We start from the raw sequence: 18,324 nt of genomic DNA, 5'->3' as shown, positions 1-18,324 counted from the left end.
TTTCTAATTAACAATATATTCACCTTTATTATCCTATATAGCTTTTGTCATCTAGTATTCAAATTTTCATTGCCGGACTTTCCAGTCCTTAAAATAATTTTTTTCTTATTAGTTTAGTTTTAAGGTATCGAAACTGGTTTTTGTTCAGATATTTAGTTGGATGCAAAACATGGCAACGCGTGAACGGGTACACCCAGTACTATATAAAACACTAGAAGAACATTTCTTGAACCTTCTTTTTTAACAAATAACGATTTGATAATTCACCAATTTAATTTTTTAATTATAAAAATACCTATAAATCGACTCAAAGAAGAACATACCACAAAATAATGCATGAAATAAAAATACTTCCAAGACGATAAACGATTTTTAATTACACCGTTCAAGAAATTATTAATATCTTGTTATATTGTACAATTATGTTATTTCATAAAATAATGAAAACAAGGAACAAAATTATTTGTAACGGAAATTCTTATTATTACGACTCACAGGGTCTTCTTTCTCCATCAATTCTTCGTCAATCAAAATTTCAAAATCCCCTAAAGCCTCCGCCGACGGTATTTTATTCCACCTGGCATCAGGAAAACCATCTGGAGGCACCACGACCGAAATAATATTATCGATCAATTTATATTTCAATATTCTATCGTTATGAGTCGTCGACTGCAGGGACGGCGACGCATTTACTTCCACAAGCCACGGCTTTAGGGTATTATCGATGATAATATCATATCCATAACATTCAAAACAATGTCGATCGTTTGCCATTACCGGTGCAACGGCCTTTAAAGAATGAACTATTAGCCAGTGCATGTCGGAAAATAGTTTCTCGGTAACTGACCGCCCGCGTGTTCCTTCCAAATATAAACGAAAATTTTGCACGCTCATTTTGCCTCCGTGCAAACTGTTATATTCCAGTCCATGTCTCTGCACGCTCACGTTTGTCAAATGGACGTACATATTATCAAGCTCTGTGACGCTTGTATCGTATTTCACTGTACAAAACCTACAGAAGCCGTGTTTAAACAAATACGCTTTCAAGGGCCGGAACGAAGTTACCAAAATATACAGCCTCAGATCGAACTTCTTGCCGCCGATCAAAAGGGGATTGTCAATATACCGCGATATTACGTAACTTTCTTTGCTACTGAGTTGGGGATGAAAGGGTATTTTCGCCTCCCGGGACCACTTCTTCAGCTTTGAAAGTTTGTTTATTAGAAATATTCCAGTACCTTGAGACTTGCCGCAAGGCTTCATGATCCACGTGCTTTGGGGCGACTTTCTATATTCTTCGACGAACATGTTGTAGTCAGCAGGTAACACGTATGTCACTGGAATTAAATCTAAATGCACATACCTAGTCGTAACTTGTCCACTAGGAAGGACGACTTCCGTTTTTTCCGCCAACAGATTGCCCTCTTTTTCAAGTTCTTTGCGATACCTCTTTATGTTTTTCACTAATAAATCTTTACGAGATATTTCATAGTGATTAGGAAAATGATTGATTATTTGACTGTCACTCATTCTGTAACCATTTTCAATACTGAAAATATTGCGACAATTTTGTGTAAAAGACCAATAAAAATTCCATTCATCTTCTGGTCCCACTTGTACCCAACCGCGGCGTTCGAAGTTACTCATTATAACTGATTTCTCTAAATCGGTACAAAATGTTACTCTTTTCTCCATTGTATATTATAACAGTAATTTTAAATATATAAGACAAATCATAAAATATAAAATGGACATTGTCATTTTAATGGACAAGTTTTGTTTTTAAATTTCAACAATTGCTCAGGCAAAGAGATACTAGCTTATCTAATATAAATTTAATCTTTAACTCTGGATCATGTTTGCAGTGTGATGTGGTAGACTAAGATAGTGTTTCATAATTTATAAATATGAGTACACTTAGCATAATATAATTTCTTTTAATTCAAATTTCAATTTAAAGTGTCATTATTGTAGAAGTCCAAATCGATGAAATTACTAACAATGTTTTAATTATTATTAACCGATTTATAATCTAAATCAGCTAATTGAGACAGTAAACAGTCTGAATCAAAAGGGGCTATATCTAATAATGTAAAACTTATAAGATATAATACTGAAATATAAGAGCGTAAGACAATTTAGTAGGCACTTCAGGGTGGTTTAACCACTTGAGCTTCTTTATACACGAATAATATGGCTTCTGTCTTCGCATCTGTTGCTAATTAAATATTAAAAGTAAACTATATGCTATCGGATGATAAAGTTTTAAGACCAAAAAGTATTGCACGAATAATACAAAGAAATAAAAAGTATAGGAAATAGGAATTCAAAATGGTTTAGCATCAAAATAAAGCTAAAAGCGAAAAAAATGTGATTATTACCTTAACCTGTGATATTTTAACTTTGTTAACGAGTGAAATTAGTATGTAGAGGAATGTTAGAGATTTATAGAATGAAAGAAGGGGAAAGTTAAATCACATGACAAATTAAAAAAGAGTAAAGAAATATCAAAAAGTATGTGAAAAGAATGATAAAAAAAAATTAAATGCCCTGTCCCAAATCAGACAGTACGAGAGGATTCCAATAACGGAGGCCATAAAAAATACAAAGGAATTTTTAAACATTTGTTTTTAACAATTGTTTTCTTTTTTTAATTCTATCCTATAAAATATTTTAATTTTTAAAATGCCCCAGAACATATTTAGGCGAAATTACAAATTATCATAAAAAAATTTATGCTTTTACTACTGCCCGTATGTTTGTCTTAATAAGGTTTTATTTTAAGAAAAGATTATGTCAGTGGATAAATAACCCAAAGACTGTCTGAACAGTAAAAAATGTGTCAAATGTTATTTATTGTGTTAAGACTAATTTTATATAATAAAAAAGTCGTGAAAATAATTTATTAACAATTTTTTACAATGGGTGAATGCTTAAATCAGAGGAAACAAAAATCTCAACGTGAAATTTTAAGTTTAAGGAAATTTAATTTTGTCTCCGTTGATTTTAATTAAATTTTTGTTGACACAGTGCAGAGGCTTTCCGTCGACTAACACTGTCGTATTGTTTTTGAAACGGCTAACAGTCGACGTCAAGAATTATCTCTTATTCTATAACATTTTCGCCATATATTTTTCTGAAGATTTCTAAATAAAAAAATATAAGTTATACCAGATAAAATGATGATTACATTTTATTTATAATTCAAATGTAATATGCATATGATAAATTTGTGCTATATAACAAATGTGAATTTACATTTCTACAGTTCTCAGTATTGTCCAAAAAAAAAAATATTTTCCGCCCTTTTACATTGAGACACAACCAGCTTCAAAAATAATTTGTTACAATAAATAATATTCACATAAAACCTACAGCTAAAACTACAATTTTGATTTTTTGTATTTATTTGATTAATAACTTGGAACATTCAAATATTTAACTAAATCAACCGAATCACAAAAGGATAAAAGGTATGTAATATTTAAAAATCTTTAAATATTAATGAGCATAACCTGTATAATTGATTTAGTAACTAATGTATTAAATTATGAAATATATATTTTATTTTGCGAAGAACTAGAGAATATATCAAATTTTAATTTTTTTCTTTTACTGTATAAGCAAAATCTATAAAGTGAAGAATGCAGGCTGATGTTTGAAAGGTAAAATGACATCTAAAAACATTATTTGTTAACTAATCAGCAACCGGGTATCAACACCTTTAGTTCAACATGTGAGTACAATCAGGGTAGTTTACGAAACTACTAATAATTTTGTACAGGTACATTATATCTCATTATGTAAATATAAAGATATTATTTTATAAACATTTAATGTGTGTTTATGTTTAGGTATTTTTTGTTGATGTAAAGATCGTTGGTTTAAAATCTTTTTTCTATTCTCCCTACTATTTCATAATGCATTTCCTAAGAAGTTTTACATCAAAACATAATTTTATTTTTACGATACACGATTTTTATTATTTTTCATTGATCGAGCCGCTGAGGTCGACGGCTCATCCTTCTCCAACAATTCTTCGTCTATGAGTAAATCAAAATTTCCCAAGGCTTCTTGGTTTGGTTGTTTGTTCCAACGAACATCAGGTATACCTTCAGGAGGTAGTACTACCGACAAAATGTTGTCAATCAATTTGTATTTCAATATTCTATCATTAACCGTAGTCGAAGTTAGTGATGGTGAAGCGTTTACTTCAACAAGCCACGGTTTTAACTTATTGTCAATAATGATATCATATCCGTAACATTCGAAACAGTGTCTATCATTTGCCATCACGGATGAAACAGCTTTCAATGAATGTACAATTAACCATTGCATTGCTGCAAACAACTTGTCTGTTACGACTTTACCTCTTGTGCCTTCTAAATATAATTTTAAATTTTGAACACTCATTTTTCCTCCGTGTATGCTATTATAATCGCCACCATGCTTTTGTACACTAACATTCGTGAGATGTACATACATATTATCGAGTTCCGTTACACTCGTATCATATTTAACTGTACAAAATCTACAAAATCCAAGTTGAAATAAATACGCTTTAAGCGGTCTAAACGAAGTAACCAATACGTACAATCTCAAATCAAATTTTTTTCCACCAATCAATAAAGGATTGTCTATGTATCTAGATATAACGTAACTTTCTTTACCCAATTGCGGATGAAAAGGAGCTTTTGCCTCGCGTGACCACTTCTTAAGTTTAGACAATTTGTTTATCAAAAATATACCAGTACCTTGTGACTTTCCACACGGCTTCATTATCCAAGTGCTTTGAGGTGATTTACGATATTCTTCTACGAACATATTGTAATCAGCAGGCAAAACAAAAGTCACGGGCACAAAGTCCAAATGTACGTATCGTGTAACAGTTTGACCGCCGTGAAGCACAACCTCTGCTTTTTCGGCTAATGGACTTCCTTCTCTTTCTAATTCTTTACGGTATCTCTTAATATTTTTCACAAGTAAATCTTTTCTCGACAGTTCGTAGTGATTAGGAAAATGGTTGATAATTTGATTGTCATTCATACGGTAGCCACTCTCAACGCTAAAGAGATTTCTACAGGTTTGTGTGGATGCCCAGTAGAAGTTCCATTCGTCGTCAGGTCCCACATGATGCCAGCCGCGTCTTTCGAAGTTACTCATTAAAACGGACTTTTCTAAATCGGTACAAAAGTTAAGTCGGCATCTTTCTACGACAGGCGCGTTCACGCGTCCGTAGAAACTTGTTGATAGCTTCTTTGTATCGTGATTCATGCTTAAAAACTAGTAATTTACGTGATCACGTATCAAAAAGCACTTGTTACTAAGGTAAACAACTAAAGAGTTTCTAAGCGTTTCAAATTTATCTCATATCGATCTAACAAACTTTAAGACTCAACTTTGGTATGTTTGCTATATTAAACAGATATTTAAATGATCGATTTCAATATTACCAAAACAACTTCATTTATACATTCTAAAAATCAGTATTGCGATATTTTTTCGTAATTTAATAGCTTTTGTTTGAAATTTCACCCTTCAGTTAAACATAATATATTAACGGGTTCTACCCTCTCGTTATACGATAATAAAAACCCGGCTTTCGGTTTTATCAGACATGTTAGATTTAATAAAAATTCGAGATTACGCCGTGGAAGAAAATTTAATAGATTTTATAGCTCTTTTATTATTTTTACGGTCACGCCCATAAAATGAAATATCTTTTGTTTGATATTTTACAAACAACTATAATGTGTCGTAAGTTGTATAGTTAATTTTCATCTAGTTTGTTACATTAAAAGACGAAAGCTTTTGTGAACTATGACTAAGTCATCGATAATGTAATTTGTTTTTACGAACTTTACCCGTTTCGAATTTTTAAATACACAAAAACGCATTCACTTCACGCCTTTATAACGAAAATCATTGGCATGTATTCGTCGCGATAGCAATGAAAGGATTATACATAATAAGGTAGTACACAAAATAAAAATATAAACAAAAATTCAAGGTTTATTTAAAGTGTTTTCTTACATTTATGTATTTAATTTCTCTTACAATATATAAATCTATAGCGGTCAGATTACAGTAGGAAAAGATTGCTACGTGTGATCTGATGTTATAAATATTTGAATCATATAGTATTTATGCCATATGATAGGATAACAAAATCAGCACAAAAGTTCTGTTGTCTATCATACATAGTATAACTAAGTAAAATTTTTTTTAAATAAAAAAATATTTTAAGACTTTGTATTATTTAAAACCACAGCCCATCTTCTGCCTCTTCTTCACTATCCGTGACTTGTAAATCATCTTGTATAGCGGGATCCGGCTTAAACAATAAAAAATAATAATTACAAGATATATTGAACTCGTATATCGTATACATTATGTGAATGATATAGTCATTCACATAATGTATACGATATACGTACATTCACAATGTATACGTATATACGTACATACATACATAATGTATACGAGATACTCGTGGAAACAATCTCTGAAACAATATTTAAGTAACTATTCATGAATAAATTTTATATTTAAAACCACGTGTAACCACAAGGTTAACTGATAATAAAGATAACTGAAGGTCGCCGGAAGACCTAGCGCCTTGTGCCTATACCGATTTTAATCAGTCTCATTTGAAATAATGGGGGATGATATCAATTTTATAATAATTACACAAATTACCAATGAATCAAAGATCATGTAAATTAGATAACTTAAAATTCTTACCTGCCAGTTTTCAGGAGGTTCCTCTTTGAACTGCGGAGGATCAACCGGAGGTCTTTCCATCATCGGTTGGTCCATATTCATATATGGTTCAATTGGCTCCTCCTGGATTAGTATAATAATAAATAAATAATAAAAAATTTAAAGTCCGTGGTTCTAAACGAAACAGTACTTCAAGATACTTCAAGTTGAGTTTCCTAACATTTAAGCATAAGAATATAGTCGTGAAAAGAGATTAATTTTGATATCAACGTGCTATAGTGCTACCGAAACCGTTGTACCGTGTTAGAAAAGCACGGCGAGGAAGAAAGAACATGAGCACCGCAATCACGTTGACTGACGGAATGGAGCCATCGCTATTCCTTCGTCTTGCCGGGCGCATACCTAAAGCACGGTACAGCGGGTTCGGTAGCAATATAGTATACGTTTTAATATTACGTTTTGACCATAAAAGAGTTTTATGTTAAATTCGTGTTTTAGATTCTGTCAGTCTCTACCCTCTACATTCCTATTTATGTATTGATACATAAGCCACGGTTATTTAAAACCTATATGATCTATTATAAAAGGAACCATCTAGGCTGGAAGCACAGAAAAAAAGACAAAAATAATAATACTGAGTATCTTTATCAAAGATGTGTTCCTAAACATAAAATCAATTATTTATTTTCTATAATTAAATCAGTATTTACCTTGACAACAGGTGGAAAACTATAATCTGTGGAGCGTTCCAAATCAACAAAGTCGTCACTTTGTTGCGGCGGCTCGTCCGGTACTTCGCGTTTGATCTTGAGAAACTCGGACGTGTCGAAGCTTGGCTCGCCGTGTGTATTTTCATCTGCGTATTTACAAAACAATAAATAAAGACGATAAGACTTTCACTACAGGAATAGCTTCCACCATAGATTTAATAAAGGACCGGTTGGAAGAAGTCTACATTTAGTGATTTGCGAAGACCTTGACAAGGTCGTCTGTGTCCACCTTGTGGGTGTACGGACATTTTACCCTGCGCTTGCCGGCTGGTCGCCTTCACTCTAAAGCGGTAGGCACCAACGGCCATCAGTTCTACGTGATATAAGGCCTGTCTACTGCCACTATAACTTTCATGGACAAGTAAAAACAACAGATAAATATTAAAAATAATATTTACGGTAGTGAATTACTTCAATTATACTATGTATAATTAGCTAGGTGACCGGACAAAGGTATCTATGAATGAAAAGAAAGTTCGAATAATAAATAAAAAGTGAGTGTTTTTGTAATACTTTTTGAAATCACAACATTATTAGTTGTATTTTATTTTTGTAAATATATAATGTTGATGATTTTGCGAAAATCTTCATTAAACGAAACTCTTCACTCTAACGAAATTCTTCATTATATAAATTTCGTTATTGATTCTACAAAAAAACAAGATTTTAGAAATAAGCAGAAAGAAAAATTGTAAATTTTCTACCGGAAAATTCTACAAAGAATAAGATAACATAAAATATAGTCGAAATGGTGCGATACTTTAATTTACGGGAACGATCACGGAGATCATTGTTATTATATAATTAACATTTTGTTAATTAATTACATACAGTATTATTACTGATCATTAATATGTTTCCAGAAGATAATCAGCAGCATCCTCTGCATACTATAATACCACAATGTGATCGCCAACCTAAATATGTACCATGCGTGTCGATGAGGGTATTCCCCCGCCCCCTCCTCACATATATCTTTGTTGGAGGCGTATGCCTTGTAGTGGTCGCCTATAGGCTAAATAAAAAAACGTACCCGTGTGCAATGATAATTCAACCATAGCTTCCGCAGCATCCTTCTGCTCCACTTCTTCCAATTCTGAACTGCCGCTATCAGAATACTGAAGGTCTAAAAATAAAATAAACATGTAATAAACTTTCTAAACAATATTAATAATAATTAATAGTTTACATGTTAATAAATAGTTCTTAAACTTAGTCTGATAAACTAATAAATATAATGTACGTAAAGCTGCTTTACGTACACAGATTTTTGGATGCAAATATTTAAATTTGTATGTTTTGTACACGTTAACTACCCACTATTTATACAACTACCTTCTCCATAGTGAGTAGTTTTACAGTTTGCTATTTTGTTCCACGTCCAATTTTATATTTATTGATTCTATGTTTTATATTTAGTTATCACATCTTTGATAATTTGGCCACAAAATCGCAGAAACAGGACACATCCTACGTCTCCTGTTAAGGAGCCGATAGTGCCATTTCTACCTTTCTTGTTAGTTATTTTTACACCGATGCAGGAATTCCGAGAATCCCTAGTGTCCCATATTTGTACCAGAATATGTTCCGTTTGGACCTTTATAGGAAAGCTCAATGTGATTGTAGTTCCTGGTGTAGGTGGTTTGGTTTCTTTAAATGAATTTAAGTGGATCATAAAATGAATAATGACACGTACCTTCTTCCAAACTGTTCTGGTCTTTTCTTGGTCTACCGCGTTTCCGTGGAGTAGCGCCTTTAAAAATTTTAAATTTCATTTTCAAATAATTGCGAAATTCATTATGAAAGCCGCTTAGATAAATATATATAGATAACTAATTAAAGTCACTTTTAAAATGCTCTATAAAGGTAATTAACACCTGTCTGTATTACTTCCAAAACTATTCATGTTAGTCAAAATTAAAATTTCCTATTAAGTCATAGATTATGATCCACATTTATTGGATATGAGTGGGAAACTGTAATGGTTGCCTGATATAATGGATTTCGTACAAAATAATTACTATATTGTCTTTTAATTTCTTAGTGTAAACTAAAAAAATTAAAAGAAAACATAATAAATGATCAAATTTAATAATAATTGTAAATGGAAATCTTAAATAATGAATGCAAAGGATGAATTATATAAGATTGTATCCCGGGAACCGTAACTAAAACTTACAATCGCAAGTCTCAGTTCTTACCGTTGTGCTACCACTGCTCGTATATTTTATATAACGTAGTTTATGTATTATTATTATGTATATATTTATACGTATTGTACCCATTGTCTATTTGTCATTGTCCATTGTCACTTCAGATGACTAATTGTTTAAGCTACTTCGGTGACCATGGTTTTCTGTGCATTATTTTCGATTTAATCTCACAGCGAAATTCTAAGGATAGCCCTCTTCGTTATTTTTGTGTGACCTTAAACCTTGTTATGAGGTCCATCGTGTCCAACATGTATATAAACCCACCTTAATAAAGTTATGTTTTAACTTGTTGTAACACAATTTTTAATAAATAGAGATATAAATAACGGCGCGTGAAATTACCGTCTGAGGTTGAGGTGGATGGCTTAAACTTCCTCGGGCGACCGCGGCCCCGTTTCTCGTCCGCGTTGAGGTGTGTCTCCTCCGACTCAACGTCCGACTGTTCGGCCTCTTCCAGCATCTTCTGCTGTACTTTTGAGATGTTTGCTTCCAATTGGCTCACGTGCTCACCGAACTACAATTTTTTTTTAAATTTACTTTATTGCGAGCAGTTCCCAAATCTTTAATTTTAAATATATCATTGTAAGGGAGCTAGATGTTGTATTAGTTTGATATCTTCTGGAATTCTACTCAAAATATCCACAAGTGGTCACCGAAGATGACTTTAAGTGAATAATAATATGAATCAATACTTTACCTAAAATGTATTGATTTTTAATAGATCTTAAAAGATATAGGCTCTTTTTTGAACGACAATTTTATATATCTTACAAAATTTATTTTGCAATCGACGTAAGCTGTATTTCTCTATACTATATAATAATGAAACGGACGGGAAACTCATCTGGTAGTAAGATAACTGTGACTTAAAATGTTGATAAACGTTTTTGAAATACAAATTTTTTGAGTAACTTTTTTTTCTTTACTTTTTTCTGTGTGTAAAATAACTACTGTGGTGAGAAATAAATGATTTATATCTAGATAGATTACTAGATATTTGTGTACTATTACTGCTTGGTAACATGTGCCAAGCCGCGTAAACAAACGGTTATTGAAATAATAATTTCTATTTCATTAATATTAACATTCAATTACTATTTTTATGATTAAATTGTACCTGTTCTAGCGATTCCCGAGTGACTTTCAATATAGTTTCTGCTTGACGCGTGAACTGAGAATTGACGCCATTGTAAGCACGACAGTTGTCCACCAGCAACTGGACGTCTTTGAGGAAATCTTCACGACTGTGATATTTATGAGCTAAAATGGTAAGAATATGTCTTAAAACATTTCTAAACATTATGCCTTCAATTATTATGTAAATGACTTATAACATGTAATTAAATACCTTGAATCTTCTTGCCCATGGTTTCCATATCAATAGGCCTCTTTATGACATTATAATAATCTTTAACTTGCTTTTTGTTGACTGGTTTTACAAACGGCCATGCCTCCGGCATAACTTTCAGTTTGGTTGTTAATAAATTCTCCAAAATGAACGATAACGCCACCTTAGAAAAATACAAATAACTTATAGCTAATCATACATGTTCAGTATTTTTTCATTAAACTTCTACAGTTACGAAATTATTACGACCCTTAAATACCTACTTTAACTTATATTTCATTTCGCCATGCAAAAACTTGAATCATAGAAAATCTACAAACTTTTAGACAATCCTACACTAGCATTGTCGATAAATAAATCACTCTGAACCAGTCGGTTTGCCAAATTGACAATTGTATGGCGCCCGTTTCCATGAAAAGCATGTACATTAATTATGTTAAAATAGATTTAAAAAATTGACGATCAATAAGAGTTTGGTTAAAAATTTCAATAATGAATAAATTAATTTTATATTTCTCTATTTATCGTAACAGCATAACAAGTCCAAAACGACGATTACCTGATCATTGTCATCAAGAAGTGGATTAATTTGTTTTTCCAGTTTCATTAGCTGTTCTTCTTTTTCAGCCAATTTCTCAACACAGCGTTGTAACATGCGCTGCGCGGCCACAGTCAAGCTGCTCGTCGGACCTTGAAATATTAAAAATTATCATCAACTTAACCAGTATAAGTTTTGAAAAATTTAATCTTCGAATCAACGATCAAATATTCAAATGCATATTTAGCACAAGTTAGTTAATTACAAAAACAGGTTACACTACGACGAAATAAAAAAAAACCGGAATGCGAATGGGCATTAGCTCATAGTCATAACCATAATTGCTTAACAAAGGTAAAGTCAACTTAAAATGTTTGTTATTTATAAGGTTTTATATTGTTATATGTAAAAAAAATTAACACAAAAAATATGTAGACATTGCAGATAAATTTATAGGAGAAAACAACACGCATTGAAGCCGCAGCCACATTTTATTTAAAATAAGAGGAATTTATAGTAATATTAAAAATAACCGAGTTACCATTGTAAAGTGTCGAATTTTCAACAATCTGGTTTACGTCTGCCAAAAACTCTTCCCGGCTCTGATAATGTTTTTGGCGTAAGTTATCTCGTATAGTTTGCAAGTCCATTGGCCTCGATACTATGCGGTAATAATCTGCAACTAGCTGTTAACAAAGCAAAGAATGAATTAAATATATTTATGGTTTAAAATAAAAAAAAAAATTAAAATACGTGGGACAAATGGTAGAACATATAGGTAACTGGTTCATACAGAATGTTGCGTTAATTTAAAACTAAACTCATAATGGAATGGGGGTCTTGTTGCCGTATTGTGCCCAATTCCTAAATTACGAGCTGAATTATAAAAAAAATAAAGAAGTCCAATGTCACATATATTTGCCACCTACACACTTAATAATTATTTCTTTCAATTTCTGTTTTAATGTTCCAATAACGTTATTATCTCAAAAGTATTAAAAAGATTTTTTTACCGCCGTGTTATCCCCAACGCTATAAGTCCAAAAGGATAAAAAAATGAATTTATTCACTCGCCGCTTTGCTTTTTCGCCTTCATGGTTTTTGAAGGAAGCCATTAAAATTTAAGCATTATTGAAATTTAACTACATACTCGTGAAACGAAATACAAAACTGACTTGTAGGTATTTCGAAATTCTTTTGAAATTTTGCAATTTAAAGTTTCCCTAGTTGTTATAAATTTCAAAAGTTTGATTATTATGGTTTGATGATTTTGGGTGACTTTGATAAGGTACGAATTACGCTTAAAAGGTATCATGAATGCCTCTAGAAGTGAACAAACCTCTATAAAAGTTTTTAAGCCTGTCTCTAACATTGTTGACAACTTAATTTTTTTTTCATTCATGCACTTCTCTTAATAAACAAAACATGATAATTTCATTGCCTTTGAAAAAGTAACAATATCTAATGAACTCTGAAAATATTATCAACGTCAGTAACATAAAGCTTGACATCTCGTATAGACTAAGAGACTACTAGATAGTCTGACAACGTATATACAGTCATTTTTTTTAATATAGCTGAAAGGATTTTAATTTCGAATTGCAATGGTGGGATGTTGGGACGTTTCGTAAGAAAATATGATTGTAAGGCTATATAAAAACTGAAATTGACATACTTTAGAATTGACAGGAAAGAGGAAGGGCTGAACATCGGGCAAGTGTCGCATATGATTCAGCACGTCTTCCAGCAGCGAGGACAGAGTGACCAGTGGATCTGTTCGACGCCGCTCGGCTGGACGTCGCACAAGATAATCGCACGGCTCGCTGGCAGTTCCGCGCCGCTTATTTCTGCCTGCAGCGCGGACTTCACGACGACCTAGGGCACCGCGACGTTTTAAGTCTTCCGCGGATTGCTAAAACATGTTATAAAATCAATTAATATTTATATTCAAAGAATAATTACTTAGTCAATAAACACTTTACGTGCTAAAATAAAAATATTTTTCACAAAATTGTGACAAACACATGATATGTACATGAATAAAATTAGACACGTAATGCCTTAATTTCGCCTTCAAAAAGTTATGTAGGTATAATATACTTCCTCGATATATTTTAGCCCCTACTTTTCTTAGATTTAAATTTGAAATAATCCTATTTTAATAAAGATAATTCGTGTACTTTGAAACAGAGTAATTATACACAAAGCTAATACATTATTGTATTTTTCCCGCTGCTTGATTACAAGTTTTCTCTAAAATTGTATGGACCCCATTCATCTGAACAAGCCCAGAACTGACTCTCTCATAGATTTTGAATTTTTGACCTTTAGGTGGTTTGCCAGTTTTATGACAGTTTTCCTTGCCGTTGATAAATTGTTGTAATGATAATAATAAGGTTTATTTTTAATCCGAGACCATTAAGCAAAGTCATACAAATAGTAGTCTCCGCATGCAGATGCTAAATATGTTTTTAGAATAAACAATGTATTATTATTATTATAACCATTTTCCACAGACTATATATTAATGACCATAATTATTGTATTGCGTTAATTTAACACTAATACGTCAAATTTATTTTATTTTCTCTCTAACTCACCTAAAAAAACCTACGATAACCACGTTACAAAACTTCTTCATTGTTCACTTATTTTGAAATCTTGAGACTGTACTCAGTTATATACTGGAAAAAGTGTGTAATAAGTGTAGGAGATAAGCTTAAAATTCACCTTTATGAGTTTAGAAGGCAACGTTAGTTTAGTGCCCTCCACATATCCGAGGTCATCGTCGTCGGGTTCTGGTGGCGGCTCGTTTTCGTGCTCAGGCGATAGCGACGCGCTCGGCGTGCCCGTGTATAGCGGACACGCCTTGTTCGTGCGCATATGTCCCACCTGTCCACACGCGCCGCACTGCCAAGAAATATAAACTTGTTATTTTGCATACAATCCCATTCAGTTTTTAATTAAATTTAAAAGTTAAGGCGATCTGATTTCAAATAATATGTAATAATTATCGCAAATTAGATATCTATGTGTTGGCAGTATTACTATTTTTTAAACTTTATTTCTTTTTTGTTAATTTGATTAAACTGCAGTACATAAGAACCCGAGCCCAAACTTTTTAGGGCGCCCTCTATGTTCACTACCTTAAAAGAGGTTTTAAGCTGAACACCAGCAAACGCATTATTACCCCTTCGCACTCGCGAACTGTAAATGCCACTTGGGCAGCAGTGCAACTCAGATAAAAAAATCAAGTCGAGGTTCGAAACCGTCAGACATCAAATAGCAATATCAAAGGACCTCGTCTTGAGGTCAGGAGAATCTAATCACTAGTTACAACGTCGTTAGTTCAAGTATCTTTATCAAACTATTTGGAAATATATTTTGATAAAGTACTGTGTACCATAAATGCGTGAAATGTATAATTTTTTGTCACCGTTATGTTTATTTATATTTTTAAAAATGGAAACTTTATAATTTTTAAAAATAAAAAATATTTTCTAAGTAAAAAATTTGACAAAAAATTTTTTACTACATTTTAGCCCAGATCCGACAAGGATATCATCATTTGTACCAAAACAAAAATATTATAAACAACTTTCAATCTAAGAACTAAAAATATATCATATTTTGTTTATCAATATTTTTGATTGTTTTTTTTATTAATATTTTAAACATGGAAATTGTATCAAACTCTTAACTTTACATGCTATTTACTACGGCTATAAGAACGATTTGAACCACACCAGTCTAACAGACGATGTAATTTTATAGAATACTGTCAAATGTCATTGCTATCTTTTTTATAAAAAAGTGGAAGCCATGATGTACTGTCACTTCATTTGCGAGATCGGTAATTTAATCGATTATATTTTTCTATTTATTTTTGTAGTGTATTATACATCCGGTTTGTGAAGAGTGTTAAAAAAAACTTAATAACATGTCCTTTCTTACTATTTTACCTATCACTAACAAACGCAAATATGATGCAATAGCAAATTAAACTTTTAAAACCCTCGGATCGTTAAATTTTATGAACTACTATCTCTTCGTTACATACATATTGATATTTTAACGCCATTAAATAATTAATTGCCAAAAAAATTAAACCTTCAGCTTCAAATCCGGCTTCAGTTTGTTTCGGCGACGTGACGGCGCGTGTAAATCTGGTTCTTGTTTGATCTGACCCAAAGGAATAAGACCCGGCGATGCCGACCCCAGATCCGTGGATGTTGACAGATTGGCACTACCTGTAATATAAGGAAATAACTATTATTTGTCGATTAATCATAGTTGATTTCCATGAATAATAAATATGAATTCCAATGAAAAAATTATTCTAATGAATATAATTAGAATAATTTTTTCATTGGAATTCATCCTATTTAAGTTTCCCATCGCACAATAAATACAAAACTTATCATTCCATACATTCAATTTTTGCCGGGCGTATCGTAATGTAAGGTTCCTTAATATAGATTATTTTTATGCCACGTCTAAAACCCATTCCAATATTCAGAAGAAACGTTACATACGTTTTATTTATGTTGATGTTTGAATCGCTCCAGATATTTACACGAATAATGAGATTTTTAAAATTTTTGGCTTTAAATGTGGGCTTTAGGTTAATACTTTTTTTCGTTGCCTGGCCATTTTTGAAAGATTCTAGTCTTTCAAACAAAACTGAGTTTTAAAAATAGTCCTAGAGGTGGGTTGTAAAGAAAGATTGGGACCAAACTTTGAGTAAACATAGAGCATATAAGTAATTAACGGTTAGACAATTGCTTATGCAATGTGGTATCCTATAATAACGACAAATATGTCGTCGACAAACGGCCTATGTTATGTTAAAAAAAAAACAAAATTAAATAATCTTACTATCAGCATTTCCAGGAAATATTCCGGGTACTATAACATTTCCAGCTAATCGCTCTCTTTCCTGATTTCTCTTAATACGCCTTAGTTGTTCCTGAAAAATAAATCGATATATTTAATTTTAATATGCCATCTTTTATTAATCTTCCACAAAGTTGTATAAAAAGTAACCTGAATTCTACGTTTCTCTCTCTTCATTTCTTCTTTCTGCGTCTCGTCCATTGTGGCGAATTGGCGAATGAAAGCGTCGTCTTTGGTCGAACGTATCTTCGTATACGCCTCTATAACAGCTGCCTTTCTAACCAACTCCACCCTAGTATACCTTTGTCCTGATGCGTTTCGGAACGTTCGCACAATACGTAGTACACGTCCTAAAATTTAAAATTTATTTTAAATACAAACATTTTTCGTACACAAAGTCTAAAAAATTGATTTGATTTTGGGCTTCCGATGTTTTCATATTAAGCGCGCAACTAAGTTATATCTGTTTTGTCAATAGATGGCTCTAGTAGTGTTAGTCGATTGACCAATTCACAAAAGTCATCAACCAGTATTAGACATTTGGTTAGGAAATCTTTGACACGTTAATGATTTATGTAACTCTTTTTACATTTAGTCCAATGGCGGATTTAAGGCTTTACGGGCATTCTCTACCAGTCAACCTTAAGGGGTGCAAAGATCACAAGTAGACAAGTGGGTATGCAGTGATATAAAAATAATACAAATTTTAAATACTACATATTATATTCATGATAAATATTTCTATCATATATTAATAAACACGTACAAAAATCAAAAGATATACATAAACGAATTACACATATACAGATACTGTGTCATATGTCTACACTGATAGTCGATAGTTCTTGAATTCTCTTTCTATGACACCCTAATTCTGAGAGAGATTTGAATTCCATAAGTCGGAAGACGAAGTGTTATTGACTTTTCACATGGTTTTTAGTTATATAAAAGTTTCTGATTCGGTGCTAATTAAACGACAATTACGGAAAGTGTAGCTTTTCTCATTTCGTTAAAAGAAAATCACAGCAAAAGAGTATCGCGAGTTAAAAAATATTTACTGCAGAATTACTTACCGCCGTAGAGTACCTAACATTTTATGTATAAAAATAATTGCCCTGTTAATATTAGTTGTTTGAAGACTAACCTTGGTTAGAGGTCTGCTGTTGATCATTTTGATTGATTTGCGGCTTCTTTTCCGATTGTCCGAGTATCATTTTTCTCAATTCAGCTCTTTCTGCTTCTTCTCTCTCTAGAGATAACTGTTTAAGAGACAATATATTAAACTATAGAAATAAAAACTGATTTATATACGTTGAATTGTAAAAGGTTCAGAATAACATAAAAAAATATGGTTAAGGCAACATTGTATTTATTTATTCATTACTGTTCAGAAGTTTATATATAGTATGACAAGTACATATACACTTCTGAGATCAAGATGCTTTTGAACTTTCAGCTACCCTATAAAACCATGGAATGAAGGATGCTTTTATAGGGTAGCTGAATCTGAATTTAGTATCTATCAAATGGAGCCTTATTTTTTCAGGGATTGTTTTCATGACATACACAATTGGTACTCGCAAATGATACTATGTTGATATTAATATTTATAACTAGATGAATATATTATACCTGTTCCGTTGTTTTCTTATTGGCCAGCATATTCTCTAAGTTTTTACCCATCTCTTCCAAATCCGACTCCTCGCTGACAGAACTCTCTGCTTCATCTGTACTAAGCACTTCTGTGCTCGTTAATACTCGGTTTTGGAGGTCGAATATACGTTGACATTCTTCTTTGTATCTGTGTTTTAATAATTAATAATACATTTTATAACT

General features: G+C 32.2%; 2 protein-coding genes and 1 pseudogene across 2 annotated transcripts in view; all 3 read right to left on the bottom strand.

Annotated features, from left to right (window-relative positions):
• Positions 1-459: 459 nt before the first annotated feature.
• LOC137932426 (polyglutamylase complex subunit TTLL1-like) lies at positions 460-1,695 on the bottom strand. The gene has a single exon (XM_068776039.1). It carries the CDS (start codon positions 1,693-1,695, stop codon positions 460-462), a length of 1,236 nt encoding a protein of 411 aa, XP_068632140.1.
• Positions 1,696-3,963: 2,268 nt separating this feature from the next.
• On the bottom strand, positions 3,964-5,274 carry LOC137932286 (polyglutamylase complex subunit TTLL1 pseudogene; annotated as a pseudogene).
• A 720-nt stretch (positions 5,275-5,994) lies between these two features.
• Taf1 (TATA-box binding protein associated factor 1) overlaps positions 5,995-18,324 on the bottom strand; it is a 29,814-nt gene continuing 17,484 nt past the window's right edge. The window contains exons 19-35 of the mRNA XM_068775468.1: positions 18,121-18,289; positions 17,633-17,747; positions 16,639-16,838; positions 16,471-16,561; positions 15,703-15,842; positions 14,323-14,502; positions 13,268-13,504; positions 12,134-12,278; positions 11,614-11,744; positions 11,055-11,217; positions 10,824-10,966; positions 10,049-10,220; positions 9,190-9,246; positions 8,527-8,619; positions 7,434-7,579; positions 6,745-6,846; positions 5,995-6,334 (exon numbers count right to left, since the gene is read on the bottom strand). Coding sequence (XP_068631569.1) covers positions 6,260-6,334; positions 6,745-6,846; positions 7,434-7,579; positions 8,527-8,619; positions 9,190-9,246; positions 10,049-10,220; positions 10,824-10,966; positions 11,055-11,217; positions 11,614-11,744; positions 12,134-12,278; positions 13,268-13,504; positions 14,323-14,502; positions 15,703-15,842; positions 16,471-16,561; positions 16,639-16,838; positions 17,633-17,747; positions 18,121-18,289 — 2,359 coding nt within the window. The 3' untranslated portion in view covers positions 5,995-6,259. The remainder of the gene's footprint in view (positions 6,335-6,744; positions 6,847-7,433; positions 7,580-8,526; positions 8,620-9,189; positions 9,247-10,048; positions 10,221-10,823; positions 10,967-11,054; positions 11,218-11,613; positions 11,745-12,133; positions 12,279-13,267; positions 13,505-14,322; positions 14,503-15,702; positions 15,843-16,470; positions 16,562-16,638; positions 16,839-17,632; positions 17,748-18,120; positions 18,290-18,324) is intronic.

Source organism: Battus philenor, unplaced genomic scaffold, assembly GCF_028537555.1.
Source record: "Battus philenor isolate CCGP_79_NKW_IND1 unplaced genomic scaffold, ilBatPhil1.0.hap1 SCAF_9, whole genome shotgun sequence".
In the NCBI taxonomy this organism is placed as follows: Eukaryota; Metazoa; Arthropoda; class Insecta; order Lepidoptera; family Papilionidae; genus Battus; species Battus philenor.
The sequence above is the reverse complement of the archived record's forward strand: the minus strand, read 5'-3'. Positions and strand labels throughout refer to the sequence as shown.

Bases quoted from the DNA above. Each gene is read 5' to 3' on its own strand.
- LOC137932426 (XM_068776039.1), bottom strand. From the start codon at position 1,695: ATGGAGAAAAGAGTAACATTTTGTACCGATTTAGAGAAATCAGTTATA.